At 41.8% G+C, this 16004-nt stretch overlaps 1 protein-coding gene across 2 annotated transcripts in view; it reads right to left on the reverse strand.

Annotated features, from left to right (window-relative positions):
* Positions 1-895: 895 nt before the first annotated feature.
* IGSF5 (immunoglobulin superfamily member 5) overlaps positions 896-16004 on the reverse strand; it is a 29226-nt gene continuing 14117 nt past the window's right edge. For both annotated transcript variants that reach the window (XM_079312790.1, XM_079312789.1), the window contains 3 exons: positions 11021-11133; positions 9802-9878; positions 896-1841 (listed from right to left, as the gene is read on the reverse strand). In XM_079312790.1, coding sequence (XP_079168916.1) covers positions 1773-1841; positions 9802-9878; positions 11021-11133 — 259 coding nt within the window. In that variant the 3' untranslated portion in view covers positions 896-1772. The remainder of the gene's footprint in view (positions 1842-9801; positions 9879-11020; positions 11134-16004) is intronic.

Consider the following 16004-nt stretch of genomic DNA (forward strand, 5'->3'; position numbering starts at 1 on the left):
GGCTGCTTTGCTATGACACCAAATAATATTGAAGATAAGCTTGAAAATAAGGGTCTGGAGATGAACAAAGTACAGCTTGATCCCAATGAATCAACACTTTCTATTGGGAAACCACTCCTCCATACAGTTTACAGACTATTTTTACTTTTCTGACAACCAAGAGGCCTTGTTAACAATGCTCATGAACAGAAAGCCAAAGCTCCCTTGTTTTTACCCCCTCAAGCCACAGGCTGGTGTTACCCTGGGCAATGGACCTTCTTCTAATAAAGTGGATTTTTGTTTGTGTTTATGTTGTGCTGAGCTATACTGCTAACAACAGATGTCAGCAATAGGAATCCTTGTATCAGAATAAGGTAGATGTTTTTCAACATGAGCATTTAATTCAAAATAAGGTTATTTTAAGGACAATTTCAACATACCACAATGTAAATTGCTTATATTTTTGTCTGTGTGACATTATAAAATTCATTTCAAAGCTCCTCCTTGGGCATGCAAGATAGAAAGGCAATGGATGGTCAGAATTTGAAACAGCTTTGTGCACAAACAGACATGGCAGACCCGGCACTTGTTCTGACAGACTGGCTGAAAATGCCACCAGCAGCTCAAAATCTGACACGAGTTAAGGAGATACCAAATGCTAAATGTGCAAAACAACTTCTCCTTCCTGAGTTCAGGTGTCAAATTCCTCAGGTTTTTTTGCACAGAATGTCACTGGAAAGGATTCTAAGTCGGGGCTTCTTTCGAGAGCACCTGTGCTGGTTCATACCAAAAATTAACATGAGACACACTGAATAATTCAGAATTCTTTGAGTGGGAAGAAAGAAGAGTACACTGGAAATAACTTGTTTTTCTAGAAGAAGTTTGCCTTTTTGTAAAAGAAAAAAAAATAAAATAATAAGCTTGAACTGTTTTATTATGAAATACAGAATTTCAGACAAAACATTTCATCAATTTTAGATATGGTCCATGTGCTGGATCTGCTCTGCTGAGAAGTTGCTTTGTTAAAGTGCATTTCCCATGGTCATTATCAACTCTATCCCTGAGGAAAAAAACACTGTTCAAACTGAATTCCAGAAGCCACCATTGCTGTGAAACAACTCAGCCCACAAGAAGAACAGAGACATAAAACATTCAAGCAACAACTTTTCAAAGTTAAGTTTCAAATCCACATTTTTTTAGCTTAGGATATTTGAATTTCAATTATTTTTTTTAAAAGGATTTTTTTGGCACATGACTGATTGAGTTTTATTTTGGAATGGAATTTTAAGGCAAATACTTTTTATAAAATAACATATTGACACAGAGAAATGTTATTTCTGATCCAAAGATAGTTTTGTTGGAAATTTTGAAAGCTTCCCTTGATTTTAATACAAGATAGGAATGGAAAAATGTTGATCTGAAAGCTCAAGATAATCAGCTGTACATAAAATGTGTTTAAATATTATATTAACCATTATTATTTTCAACATTTTTTCTGAAATAATAAATATCTTGCATTTCCAGTCCTTGATCTTGCTGCAACATAACATTCCTGTCTGACAGGAGTTTTGCTGATTTCCTTGGGACCCAAAGCACAGATTCTTCTTCCCCAGTCCCATGAAACTCATTGTCTTGGAAACTAGGGCAGTCTATTTATGTCATTTATGTCCACATTATTATCACATGCTGTGTTATAAAGGTTGCAATTTTATTTCATTGCATGAGGAGAAAAAAAAAAAACAAAAAAGAAGAATAACTTATAACTTAGAGAGAACTGGTTTTAACTTTTCATCCTACACGAGTGTCACATTCCTGATCTTCTTTGGGCTCATCAGATAATCAGGACGCCTTTGAGGTCGCACCTAGGGGAGAGCAAAAACAGTTTCAGAGCTAGAAGAGATCCCAGAAAAGCAGTGCCACCAGGGGTCCCAGGAGGTTACCTGCCAACCCCTCACCCCAGAGCATCACAGCAACACGAAATCCATCAGCAGCAGCCCACTCAAAATCCAGACACAAAGGAAAGCATGAGCAGCAGAACGAAACAGGAGCTCCACATGCAACACGCTGCTGGCACTGCTGGGAATTCATTATCTCATCTGCTGCTGCCTGAGAACTTCTGGTGGCCTCTGCAGCCTGGGTGCTTCTAAGCAAAAGGTGATGTTGGGTGTTTCTCCTCTGGTTCTCTTAAAGGAAATACCTGTTAAGCTGTAAGAAATCTGAATGTTTGCTTTCCAAATCCATTAGAAATCGCAGCACGCCAGCATTTCACGTGGCTGGAAGATGGTTCTCAGCATCTCAGTGTTTATTCCAGCCAGGACTTTTTTAAACTTCCCCAGACTGCCAGGATTCCACCACTATTGGCTGCAGCCTGTTCTCAAACTGACCCCACTGGGATTAGAGCAGCCTTGGAAAGCTTTTCCTCATCTGAAACAAGTGCAGGTACATCTCCAGTCCCAATTACTTCTGTGCTTTTACAAAATATCACTGGAGAAGGGAAGACAAGAAAAAAACCACTCTCAACTGCCTTTGAGTAAAATAAACTTTGGATTTAAATGTAGTAGCAACACCTTTTCCTTGCAATTCCTCACCTGGTCTCAAGCCCTTGGAAATTAATGGAAATGTCACTGTTTTTCTCAGTGAAATGTTTTATCACGGCAAACTTGCTTCTCTAACTACTGACCAATTTTCCTGAGGTTTGTTTTTGGAGCATTAATCATGTACAATCTGTATTGCTCTGGTATTCTTCCAGTATTAAACATCTTCAATAATGCATTTGGTACACATACATTATTGAATAACACATGGAGGCAAATGTTAGATAACAAATGTGGACAACATGCCTCTGGTATTTAATGAGCCCCAGCACCACTGTGGGATAAATTTAACTATCCTAGAAGCATTTCACAAGACAGCTGCCTTCTGTTTTAAACACAACTCTCTTTCTCCACCCTCCCATCCCTTCTTGTTGCTAGAACATGCTGCTGTTTTCTAAATTTACCCTTCTTTAATGTTTATTTTTGCAGAGAGGAGAGGTACTTTGGGAAGTAACAGCATTGCCTGGCTCTGCTCAAGAACCTTTCCCAAGATCCTTCTGCTGCACTTAATTTCTTGCCCAAAGACCTCAGTGGTGTTGAGCAGAGAAGCTCTCTACTAGCTCTCCCACCAAAACAACAAATTTTCAAATAGAATGGGGGGAAAAAATCTGAAAAAATGCCACAAGCAAGTTTTATGCTTGTGGAAAGGAAATATTCCCAGATACTGTGGTCTGTGAGAATAAAGGATACTGAACCAGCAGCATACTGAGTAACCAGAAAGTTTCAGAGGGGGCCCAAGAACACAGTCTCTAAAACTCCCTGAAATAGGTCATGCTTTGAATCCCATGTTTAGGAAAATACTGAGGTGAAAATATTTCCCAGAAGTTGCTGCAGAAAAGTATTCCATTTCTCCTGATTTGCTAAAGGGAGAAGAAGACATTAATCAGAAAGTTAATCCAGCAGTGCTGTGGAAAGAGGAAGTTTTGGGGCAGTGCTACAGGATATTTAGGGAGGGAATCCTGTCCCTGAACCCCCCCAGGTGTGACCCCACCTGCAGAGCTGCCCCAGCCCTGCCCCAGCCCAGGGAGGAGCTGGAGCTGCTGCAGAGCCCAGAGGAGGCAGCAGGATGAGCAGAGGATGGAGCAGCTCTGCTGGCAGGAAAGGCTGGCACAGCTGGGATTGTTCACCTGCACAGGAGAAGCTTTGGCTGAGCTCAGTGTGGCCTTGCAGGGCCTGAAGGAGCTGCAGGAAACATGGAGAGAGACAATTCCCAAGGGATGGAGGGACAGGACACAGGGAATGGAGGGACAGACACAGGGAATGGAGGGACAGGGCACAGGGAATGGAGGGACAGGGCACAGGGAATGGAGGGACAGCACACAGGGAATGGCTTCAGAGTAGGGTTAGATGGGATATTGGGAATTAGGAATTGTTCTCTGGGAGGGGCTGGGATGGAATTCCCAGATTTGCTGTGGCTGCCCCTGGGTCCCTGGAATGTTCAGTTCCAGGTTGGACACTGGGGCTGGAGCAGCCTGGGACAGTGGGAGGTGTCCCTGCCATGGCAGGAGTTGGAATTGGATGATTTTTTAGATCCCTTCCAACCCAAACCATTGTGAGATTCTCTGATTTAGGGTTGCAGATGATTCTGAACAGGGGGGAGCCAGAGGAGAGCAGCAGCTGGATCCAAGCCCTGTGAGAGCACTGGGGAAAGATTAACCCCACCTGGCCTCTTTTTCTTTAAAAATCCCATTTCAGGAATGATCCAGCCAGCCTCTGTCTGTCATGGCACTTCTCACCACCACCACAGCAGGAACTGAGCTGAGTTTGCTCCCAGGGTGGGGCTGACATTCATGAAGGGCTCACCCTTGCCCTGCTTCATCTCTCAGAGTTATTTGCTTTACAGTTACTTCTACTTCATGCTTACTGTCCTCCAATATCAATTAAGGAATAACTTCATGAATTTCAATCAACTCATGCTGTGTGCTGGCCCATTTTCTGAAGCAGCAGAGCCTTCCTGAGGTTGCACTTCACTGAAATGGAGGCTGCTGGCTGCTGGTCACTGACCTAAAACTCATTTTCTGCATGCAGTGGCAGATCTCAAACAACACATTACAAATAATAATGCAGAGGATCAGGACCACGACAACCACTTCATATTTATACCCTGATCTGCTGGAGCTGCTGGAGCCCCTGCTTGGTTTTGATTTCAAAGTTGTTTCCTCTTTAGATTAATTCAGTGCTCTACTCATCCTGCCAGTCCTAGTCTGAGGAAAAATTACTTTAGAATTCATTACACCCTACAGACTGAAGGGGGAAAAAACCCATCTCCAGTGGTTTGCTGCACATCATAGGAACAAGTTTTTGAGGTGGTTCCCCATCAGGAAGGATGCACTAACATCAGCATTTCTTTTACATAGGTTAAAATCTCTTTGTACTGTCAGCTTGGCATCCAGTTAACCATGGATATCTGACAGTCACATGCTTCAAAGCCTGCCTGTTGATTTATCATCTGCCTTGGATGCCTTTTCACGGGGATTACTATAAAAGGATTATGATACTGGGAAAAGCTTCACATAGTTTGTTGATTTGGTTGGGAAAACAGATGCTGCACAGATCTTTTTGTCTCTTCCAGCTCTTCAGACAGACAAAAAGGATCTAGCAACACATGGATGAATCAGAAGGTAAACTGAGTGTGTATCAGCTGGCTTCAGGGTTGAGCCCTTCTGTGGTGTTTTGAATTCTGATCTGCAGTCAATGAAAGAAGGATTTCTGCTCTTACAAGCAGGTTGGAGTCAGTTCTGCACCCCATGTGATACCAGTGATGTGAATGATGAGCACACATCTGGCCCTGTGAAGCAGGACTGGGATCTCAGCTCTGATGTGACAGATGGCAGCTCCTCAGACTCTGGTGCTGTGGAAGTGTGGGATAAACTGAAGGCTTGGTATTAGCCAAAAATATTCCAGTCCAACTGCATTAGAACAAACTGCTGACATTAATGGGGTAGGAGTGCTCCCAAATGTGTCCACATGCATCACACACTGGGCTAACAAAAACAGAACAAAAAATCAGGGGGGCACAGCTTTCTGCTTCTGGAGGTTATTTCTCCCCCTGCCCTTAGTTTTCAATTTTGATTCTAAATTCACTTCATTTACAGGAAAAACACACACCCCATAAATTCTGGATACCCTCAAAATAATTCAAATACACTATTACTGCAAGTAAGAAACCAGTTCCATCCTGCCAACTTTTTGGCACATTTCCCATCAATACAGCCAGGAAATTCCCCCTTGTTTCTTCATTAGTTAATCCCACCCATATATGTCTTCACTCCCCCCCTTCTCCCACTGACATTTGGGAAAAAAAAACCTGCAAACTGAACCTGCCATTTCTCTATCTGTATCATCAATATTTATTGCTCTCTTAATCATGATATGCTAACCAATGGGTATCATAACATGACATATCTGCAGCCCATTTCATCAGCAAGGGTAAAATTGTTTGCTTTCATCGATTTATTTTTCTATTTATTGACCTTTTAATTCAATCTTGATCGCTTAATTTTTCTTTCCAACAACCCTCTGAGTCGGAGCAATCCTATATGGGGCAATAAATGGAGCTGCAATTCATCATTCATTTCCTTCTCAGTATAAAACCACAACCACAGCTAAATAATATCTCCAGTTTATAGAGTGTCATTTGGAGTAGTTAAGAAGAAAAATAGATCCTTCCCCATTAAGGGTGCCATGACTCACTCAGGATTGGGAAGGAGGAGTAGGAGGAGGAGTGGAAGGTTCCTGGAGCTGTGCTGAAGTCACAGCAGGGATGGATCAGCCATTGGAAATGAGCAGTCACACCCTCTTGTGGAATGGGCTCCTGGTTGATCACAGAGATTTTATGGCATATTAAATGAGCTAATTGTGAAGCTCATCTAGGAGATTGTCCAATCCTGCAAGTTGCTCAGTCCTGAGAGCTCCTTCTGTGGGAACTGAAAACAGAGTTCATTGGAGCTGGCACTCAGAACCTGGCAGAACAAAACCTGCAAAATCCCAGGCAGGGGATCCCCCTCACTGCTCTTGGGTTTTGGAAGGAGCACTGTGGGTCAGGGAATGAGGAATTGTTCCCTGAATGGGATGTTGGTCCCTAAAACCCATTTTTATGGCAGCTCAGCCTGGTATTGGGAGCAAGGATCACACTCTCCCATCCCTGACAGGAACTACATTTGCAATTAAACAGAAGCCTGCACCTCTGCTCTCAGTTTGACCTTTCCTCAGTTAATATCATCACAATGAAGACCTTCCAGCACCTCTGACTGATGCTCCTGGCCCCCTCTTCCAGTGGCTGGTAATTTTGTCCCTCAGCTCAATAATTTGCTTCATTACTCATCATTTTTTAAACGTCTCATACACCTTTGATTTTCCTCCCTTGTTCTTTGCCAGACCTTTTGTTCAGGTTGGGAATTGATCAGTGCAATTACTGGGCAGCATTTATCTTCTGTGGACGTTTTGCATTAGTTTCTGAATCAAAGAGTTTGAATGGCCAAAAGCTGAGCTCAGTGCTTTTCTGCTGTCACCTTTTATGACACACACCAGGGATTTCAGGTTTGTACCCAGCTGGGTCTATGGGTAACAAATCCTGAGGAAGCAAAACCTGTGATATGAAGTCTCCTTCAATCTCCCAAATAGTTTAAAATTGTAATTTTTTTTTACATATGGAACAGAAAGGATCAAATTTGAAGCCATTATCCTCAGAGACATGGGAATAGATAAGGTTTTACATCTTCAATCTGCAATTTTTCCATCAGTAGATGGACTTCCTGCTCCTCTGGGAGACCTTGGATTTTCCTTCCTTCTTCTTGACCTCTAAAGAAGCACTGCAAGGACTTTTGCTCATTTTTCCTGATTATCCAGGGAGAGAGAAATAATTTATTGGAGTCCACCCCTTCCTGACCTCTTTCACTGTGGAAAAAAATTCTCAGGATAACTTTTCTTTCTCCTGTTTTTTTGGTTTTGTTTTTTTTTGTTTGTTTGTTTTTACCTCCTGTTTCTCACTAAAAGGTCCTGGACAATAGAGATGAAAAGTCTTTGGGAATGTTTCCAGTACTCAGGCAGGGGAAGCCAACTGAGAATCACAACTTTCTGCCCTTAGAAATGTCAGGAAGCCAAGTGGTTTCTGAACAAATTGTGGGATTCAGCACTAGCCAGCAAGCAGCTAAATGACTCAACATCTGATTTCTCCTGCTTGACAAGAAATATAATAAAAGAACACTACAATGGTTATTGGGCAATATATTGGCATCAGTGGTGATTGAATTTTATTGGAATTTATCCAGGAACACCTTTGGTGAGAAAACCTGTATTAAGCAGTTAACAGGGCAGGTTTTGAATATAAAAGTAAAATACTTTTTGTCTGGGAAATGCTTTACTCTGTTTGCATTTATTGTGATAAAATTAAATCTGCAATTCCACAATTTAGGGTAAACCTTCAGCAGCCTTTTATCAGCTTACACAGACAGGACCATCACAATATACTGAGAAGCCCTATTCAAACTAAAAATAGTTTGTCTTCACCAAGCCATTTTTAGATTGCTAAATATTCCTCTAAGATATGGAAAATAGTTATAAATAATTTTCACCTCTTGATTCTCTCTTGGTGTATTTCAAGAACGTGTGTACTGCTATTGATGCAGGTAAAAGCCACTGTAACAGAGTTTTTATATTGTCCAGGGACAACTGGTTTAAAAATCATCAATATTCCTATTTTATGCTGTGTTCCTGTGCTGAATTCAAAGTTTCCCTGGCCACCACCTGAACTCCTAGGCCATGTAGCTCAGGGTTTCATGTGGAGGCTGCACCTTTCACATCTCCGTTTGAATCAGGAGAGTGAAGCCAGACTCCTGATGGTCCCCACTCACTGCATTATTGTTCTCCCAGTGCCTGGAGCTGCCTGAGAACACCCAAATTTGATTCCTTTCAGATGTCACTAAATGCCCTAAAGCCACTGCAGTGCCAGCCAGTGCCCATGAGCCCTCAATGATCACCCAGGCACTGGGAAATGGCCAAATGAATCCCAGAACCAGCAAATCCCAGACTCAGTAAGGCAGGCAGAGACCTTCCAGATCATCCATCATCAACCCAACAGCACCATCATCACCCCTAAACATGTCCCAGGTGTCCAGATGTTGATACCCTGCCCTGAAATCTGTCCAGGGTGCCCAGCACAGCCTTTCCTGGCTCTCAGAGCACATCACATGCAAGGAAGCACAGCCCCAAAATCCTATTCACAAGCATCCCAAACTCTGTCTGAAAGTGTTGCTTGGGGTTATAGATCCACACTGATGCCTCCACTGTTCTGTGCAGACTTTTCAGCTTTGCCTCAACAGTATTTTGTTTGACAAGTAATTCATGTCAGCCATCATAACTACCAGGCACAAATGCATCAGTGTCATTGCTGTTATTTTTACTGGTATTATGTGATCATTGTTTTAATTGGTGATTGAGTGCTTCCTAAATTTCATTGTGTGCCAAAAGAAGTTGACACACTCTGCTGTGATTTATGTGCAATGTCATCCCCAAGACAGATTTCTGCATTGTGCATGTTGAAGCAGCTCTTCAGAAATAAATGAGTTATCATTGTGTTGAGGAGTGAACTCAGTACCACATCACCACCACTTCCTCTAGAGAACATTGGCAAAAACCATCCTGGAGGTGCTAAGTGGATTTTACAAAAATATGGCATAAATTAAGATTCACATTGCTCTTGTGCTGGAAGCTGAGAGAGAACAGAATGAGGCCACTGAGACTGGAACAGTGGAGGAATAAACACTGAGCTCCTCATTTTACATTTTATCCACGTGGAAAAGGGGAAAAGCTCTGGGGGCACTGGATGTTGGGTGTTTGCTTTCCCTCCTAGCTCTTACTGCTGAGACACCAAAGGTTTCAGCATCAATGCAAAATTCCTGATTGAAGCAACTTCTGGAATTTTGGAAAATACAGTCAAGAAAGGATCCAGAGAAAAGGCATATTTATTTCCTCTCCCTATGCTGGATTTTGTTCTCAAAGGAACTTCAAACCTCACCTTCACAGTGCTTTCACCTGATATCCAAATCTCCTTCAAGTCTGAAGGAAAATACAGCCAAGAGTGCTGAAGGGACATTCCAGTTACCCAATCACACCTGTAATTGACTTCTAATTGTCCACCTCCACCCAAAATCTATGTTTGGCTCTAGCACAATACACACTCTGTGAAGCAACAAAAAACAGCTGGAGATATTCAAGGTATCAGCATTACCTTTGGTACAGAACTGATGTGCAAAGTGCCATCAGGGCCAGCAAACTTTGAAGACATTGGGGGAAGAGAGGCAAGCCCTGCAACAAAAATATAAAAGATTATTGTTACTCAGTGTCCACCATGGCATGAACCACAATGGCTACGTAAGATTTAATATTGTGAGCAAAACCAAGGCTGTTTTTTTGGGCTAACATGGCCAGATTTGTGTATTGAGGGAGTTTGCAGGGGTGGCTTCTGTGAGGTGACACCAGGAGCTGCCCCCAGGGTCAGACAGAGGCAGCTCCAGGTGGCTCCTGACATTGGTGGCACCTCTGCCATAACATATTTAAGGAAAGGTAAAAAACCCCAGCACAGCAGATCTGGGAAAGAGGAGTGAGCAAGTGTGAGGGAAACAGTCCTGGAGACACCCAGGTCAGTGGTGACCAGCCAAGGTCAACCAGAACACAAACAAATATGAAAAAAGCCAATCTAGGACTCTGGGGAATCAATTTGCCCAGATTCACTTATTTTTCCTTTTACTTTTTATAACTGCTACATTTTCTAATACTACATACTCTCAAAATCTGTCCCCTGTACTTATTTCTTTACCACTTATTTGTCAGAGAGGAAAGGATGTGTGGCTGGATTATAGACTCTGCACAATAATTTTATGCCATTAAGTGTTTGATTAAATGTTTTGAGAATAATGTGGTTATAAATGCAAGTTGAGGGTAACGATTTGGTGGAGATTTACATTTGCTTTTGAAGAGTCTTTGTGCTTAAGGACAAGAATTTATAATGCCTTAGTCATTTATCAGTAAAATAATAGTTCACTAACTGCACTAACTGCCTTTATTCTTCTTTTCTTCTTTCTTTTTTCTTTTTGGTTTTTTTGTGTTGGTAGTGGTGGATTTTCTTTTGTTTTCACAGACCAACTGCAAAATATTGCCCAAATTGCTGCTTGTATGAAAATTCAGTCCTCCCACATCTGGCCCCAGAAGATAATTGGAAGAACAAAGGCATTTAAAAAATCAAACCCAGAACTAAATCTAAATTCAATTGCAAAGAACTTAGATGTTTCTTCAATATTTTTGGAGAATCTTCCTCTAAAAAATTCAAAAACATTCTGGAGAGGTCCAGGAAAAGCACATGTCCTTCACTAAATATTGTGAAATTTCATAATTTTTTTACCATGTTGAGAAGCAATTTGACAACCTGTGATTCACCAGCTCAAACTCACTTGGGCTTTGTTCTGTGTTCCACAATTCCTCTGGGATGTATCCCAGATTTTCACTGCCACTCCTCTGACTGTTTTCCAAATCGCCATCTTTTTTCTTCTCAGCTGAAACTTTTCTAGAAAACAAAAATCTGTCATTAGAAGTTCTTTGTGGTGGGAGAACTCTTGGGTAACAGACTAGAGAGAAAAAAGTAAATGTCTCACATCCCAAAAAATTGGTGTAAAACATATTCCAAGCAATTAGCTGATACAAATCTCATTCCATGGAAGAAATGCCCATGGAATTCTGTTTGGGAAGTTTCCATCAGCAGCAATGTCAAAACCCATGAAAATAAGGCAACCCTCAAAAAGTGAGGACCCTGTGGCAGATCACAGGTTTTGTAGAAAATGAATTTTGATCTCTGATTCTGAATTGCAGGATATTTAGGTGCCAAAATTGGAACACCAGCCAGGTCACCTATGACAGCTCATCATTTTGGTGCCCAGCTGCAAAACCAGAGTGTGTCCTCACATCCCCCAATCAGATTCACCTGTACACTCTGAAGTTAATCTTTCACTCTGAAATTTACTTTCCACGTGAGAGAAATTCCTTGGTTAAAGTTACACATCTCTGAATTTGCAGAACAGTGCCCTCACAGCTGCACAGGGAGAGGATGGTGCTTTTCTACCCAAAATTCTGATGTTGGAGGAGATGCTACTGTTGATCTGTTGGACCCTTTGCCAGGACAGTCCCAGGTCCACCTCTGCCTAGGTTTGAGGTGTGCCAAACACAAATCAATGATGGAAAACCAGGAATTTTTAGTGGAAAGGGGTGATAGTGACGTTGGTGGAAACTGCTGTGTGTCCTTGTAATAAAAAATTGTAGTGAAGGTTTGGCTCTGCTCCAGGGACAGGGACAGGAGGAGAGGGAACAGCCTCAGGCTGGGCAGGGCAGGCTCAGGGTGACAGCAGCAGGAATTTCCCCATGGAAAGGGAGCTCAGGAATTGGAACTGCCCAGGGGGGTTTGCAGTGCCCATCCCTGCAGGTGGCACCTGGAGGTGGCACTCAGAGCTCTGGGCTGGGACAAGGTGGGGATGGGCACAGGTTGGGCTCCATGGGCTGGGAGGGCTTTTCCAGCCTAAATAATTCCATGATTCTGTAAATCCACTTTTTTTTATATTTAATAGGAATCAGTTTGCAGGCCCACAGAGCTTCAGAGGGGTGTTAGTGATGCACACACAGATCAGCTGCCAGCAGTGGGGCTTTGTTAGGAGATGAACAGGCTGGACACCACCAAGAGCCCTGCCATGGCTGCAAGGAGACAAAAGCAATTGTTGTTACATGACACTGTGCTGTCTCTTTTATCTGAGCCTTAGATCCCAACTAACTCAGTGGAGTAGCCAAATAAAAAGCAGATACCAAAAAAATTTAAAAAAAAAAAAAAAGTGTGGGAGGTATAGGAAGATAGCCAGCCAAGTTAAAAATAAAGCAGTGTATGTTTGGTCTCACTATTTCTTTGCTGCCACAAACATGCAACTTCCAACAAAATCTGGACAAGCATCATTCTTTGTACTGCAGGGAAGTTCCCCCCAAAGGAAAAAACCACAAAATTCGTGATTGTTAATAATCCTTGTGATTTCAGGGTCATTGTTTTTCAAAACCTTGAAGAACTGTCAACACTGAAGCTCCAAGTTCAAACTGAGCCTCAGAACCTGAACTCATCCCAGTTTTCTTCACTTTAAAGTATAAGCAAGATTTGTGAACATAGTGAGACAACTCATCTTTAAAGTTAACAGAGGAATAGTAAGAGCTAAAAACACACTTCTGCCATGAAGGTAGAATTGTTTCTGCCCAGACCAGATGCAAAAACATGGAGGGAAAGGAAAGTTATGGCCTATTCTGGACAGTTAATGTCTGAAAGAAGCACTGCAGATCCACAGCAGGGAGGCAGGGTCTGGGCAGGACATGGACCTGACTGTTCCAGACCCCACTGCTGGGCTGGTCCTTCCCTCAATGTTCACCTGGTTTTGCCTCATCAGGGTTGATCCTTGTGGAAGTTTTTGGGATTCTGAACTGAGTCAGAATCCGAAAAATCCCTGCTGATTTCCTCCTGCCCTATTTATATAGCTGCACTTGGCAAAATGATGAATTTAGCCCCACAAAGTAAGAAATCCCATGGAAGTTTACACTTATGGCATGGCATACTAAGCATCATTTCCTTGGGACAAAACAGAGGGTAACTCATTTCCTTATTTTGTTCCCTATCAATAAAGTGCTCTGCAAATGGAAATCTGTCAACAGACCTACACAAACTTTCCCCACAAGAGGCTGCTAATGAAACTGGGAATTCCTGTGTCAGGAAACGGGGTGGAACCTTCTGCAAACTCATTAAGGGATGGGGAGTTAAAAACCCCACAAGAACAGACAGAGAATGAATTTATAGTGCTGCTTAAATAGAAATAATAATATTAATAACCCCACTGGCATGGGGGTCACAGCCACACAGGTGCTGATAAAAAGGATCTTAATGCTGAGAGCCACCAGTTATTGATTTCTAAACTTTTCCAGCTCAGTGAAATAATGGACAAACAACTTTGCACTGAAACACATCTGGCAATCCCAATGAAGTGCTGATACCATCCAGGGAGCAGCTATAATAATATTATATATAAATATATAAATATAAATATTTATATTAACAGATAATATAGTATACATATTTTAATATATAAATATACAAATGCTTATAGATGTATATTACATTTCTATCATAATTATTATATAATAAATATATAAATATAATAAAATAACTATATCTATAAAATTGATATAATTTAATATAATATAATATAATATAATGTGATGTAATGTTATATTATATAATATATAATTATAGATAAATTTAGATAAATTATAGAAATTATTATGTAAATAGAGATTAATAAATATGAAGTATATTAATATAAATATTTATATATTATATCGACTATAAAATTAGATAGATAGAATTATATAATTATATATAATATCATATATTTTATATATTAATTTATATATTTTATAACGAACTAATAAAGATATAATTATACAATACTGTATCTTTTTCATATACCATATATATAATATAGAATTTTTTTTCTTAAGATAGAATTATAGAGTAGCTTGAGTTGGAAGAAACCTTAAAGATCATGTGTCTCCGAGCCCCTGCCGTGGAGACCTTCCCCTCTGCCAGGCGGCTCCAGTGAACCCTGCCAGGGATGGTCACATCGTGCACAGTGCCTCACCACAGTTTCAGTCAAGAATTTATTTTTAATAATCTAAATCCTTTCTAATCTAAACCTGCTGAGTCCCTTTTGTACCCGTTTATCCCGAGGAGCCGCGGGCGGGGGAGCGGCGGAACGCAGCGCCGGTGAGACAGCGACACCCTGTGGCGGCGGCGGGAATGGCGGGCGGGCTCTGCTCGCCACCCGTCACCCGTCACACATCATCATCCATCATCCATCCATCATCCATGATCCATCATCCATCCATCATCCATCATCCATCCATCATCCATCATCCATCCATCATCCATCCATCATCCATCCATCATCCATCCATCATCCATCATCCATCCATCATCCATGATCCATCATCCATCATCCATCCATCATCCATCATCCATCCATCATCCATCCATCATCCATCCACCATCCACCATCCATCATCCATCATCCATCATCCATCCATCATCCATCATCCATCCATCATCCATGATCCATCATCCATCCATCATCCATCATCCATCCATCATCCATGATCCATCATCCATCCATCATCCATCCATCATCCATCATCCATCCATCATCCATCATCCATCATCCATCATCCATCATCCATCCATCATCCATCCATCATCCATCATCCATCCATCATCCATCATCCATCATCCATCCATCATCCATCATCCATCCATCATCCATCCATCATCCATCCATCATCCATGATCCATGATCCATCATCCATCCATCCATCATCCATCCATCATCCAACATCCATCATCCATCCACCATCCATCATCCATGCTCCATGATCCATCATCCATCCATCATCCATGATCCATGATCCATCATCCATCCATCATCCATCATCCATCATCCATCATCCATCCATCATCCATCATCCATCCATCATCCATCCATCATCCATCCATCATCCATCCCTCATCCATCCATCATCCATCCATCCATCATCCATCATCCATGATCCATCATCCATCCATGATCCATCATCCATCCATCATCCATCCATCATCTATCCATCATCCATCCATCATCCATTCATCATCCATCATCCATCATCCATCATCCATCCATCCATCATCCATCCATCCATCCATCATCCATCCATCATCCATCCATCATCCATCATCCATCCATTATCCATCCATTATCCATCCATCATCCATCCATCGTCCATCCATCATCCATCCATCATCCATGATCCATCATCCATCCATCATCCATGATCCATCCATCATCCATCCATCATCCATCATCCATAATCCATCATCCATCCATCATCCATCCATCATCCATGATCCATGATCCATCATCCATCCATAATCCATCATCCATGATCCATCATCCATCATCCATCCACCATCCATCATCCATGCTCCATGATCCATCATCCATCCATCATCCATCCATCATCCATCATCCATCCATCATCCATCCATCATCCATCCATCCATCCATCCATCCATCCATCCATCCATCCATCCATCCATCCATCCATCCATCATCCATCCATCATCCATCATCCATCATCCATCATTTGGGATTTAGTGGGGTTTAATGGGTTTGATGGGGTTTTGATGGAGTTTTGATGGGGTTCTGATGGGGTTTTTCATGGGGTTTTCACCACAGTGGGATCAGAGTTTTCACCACCTGCTGCAAGCCCTGGTGACCACATTGCACTAGGGATGCCATGTAGATAATTTTTTTAAAATCCATTCACATAAAT

This window comes from Erithacus rubecula (assembly GCF_903797595.1).
Source record: "Erithacus rubecula genome assembly, chromosome: 1".
Lineage (NCBI taxonomy): Eukaryota > Metazoa > Chordata > Aves > Passeriformes > Muscicapidae > Erithacus > Erithacus rubecula.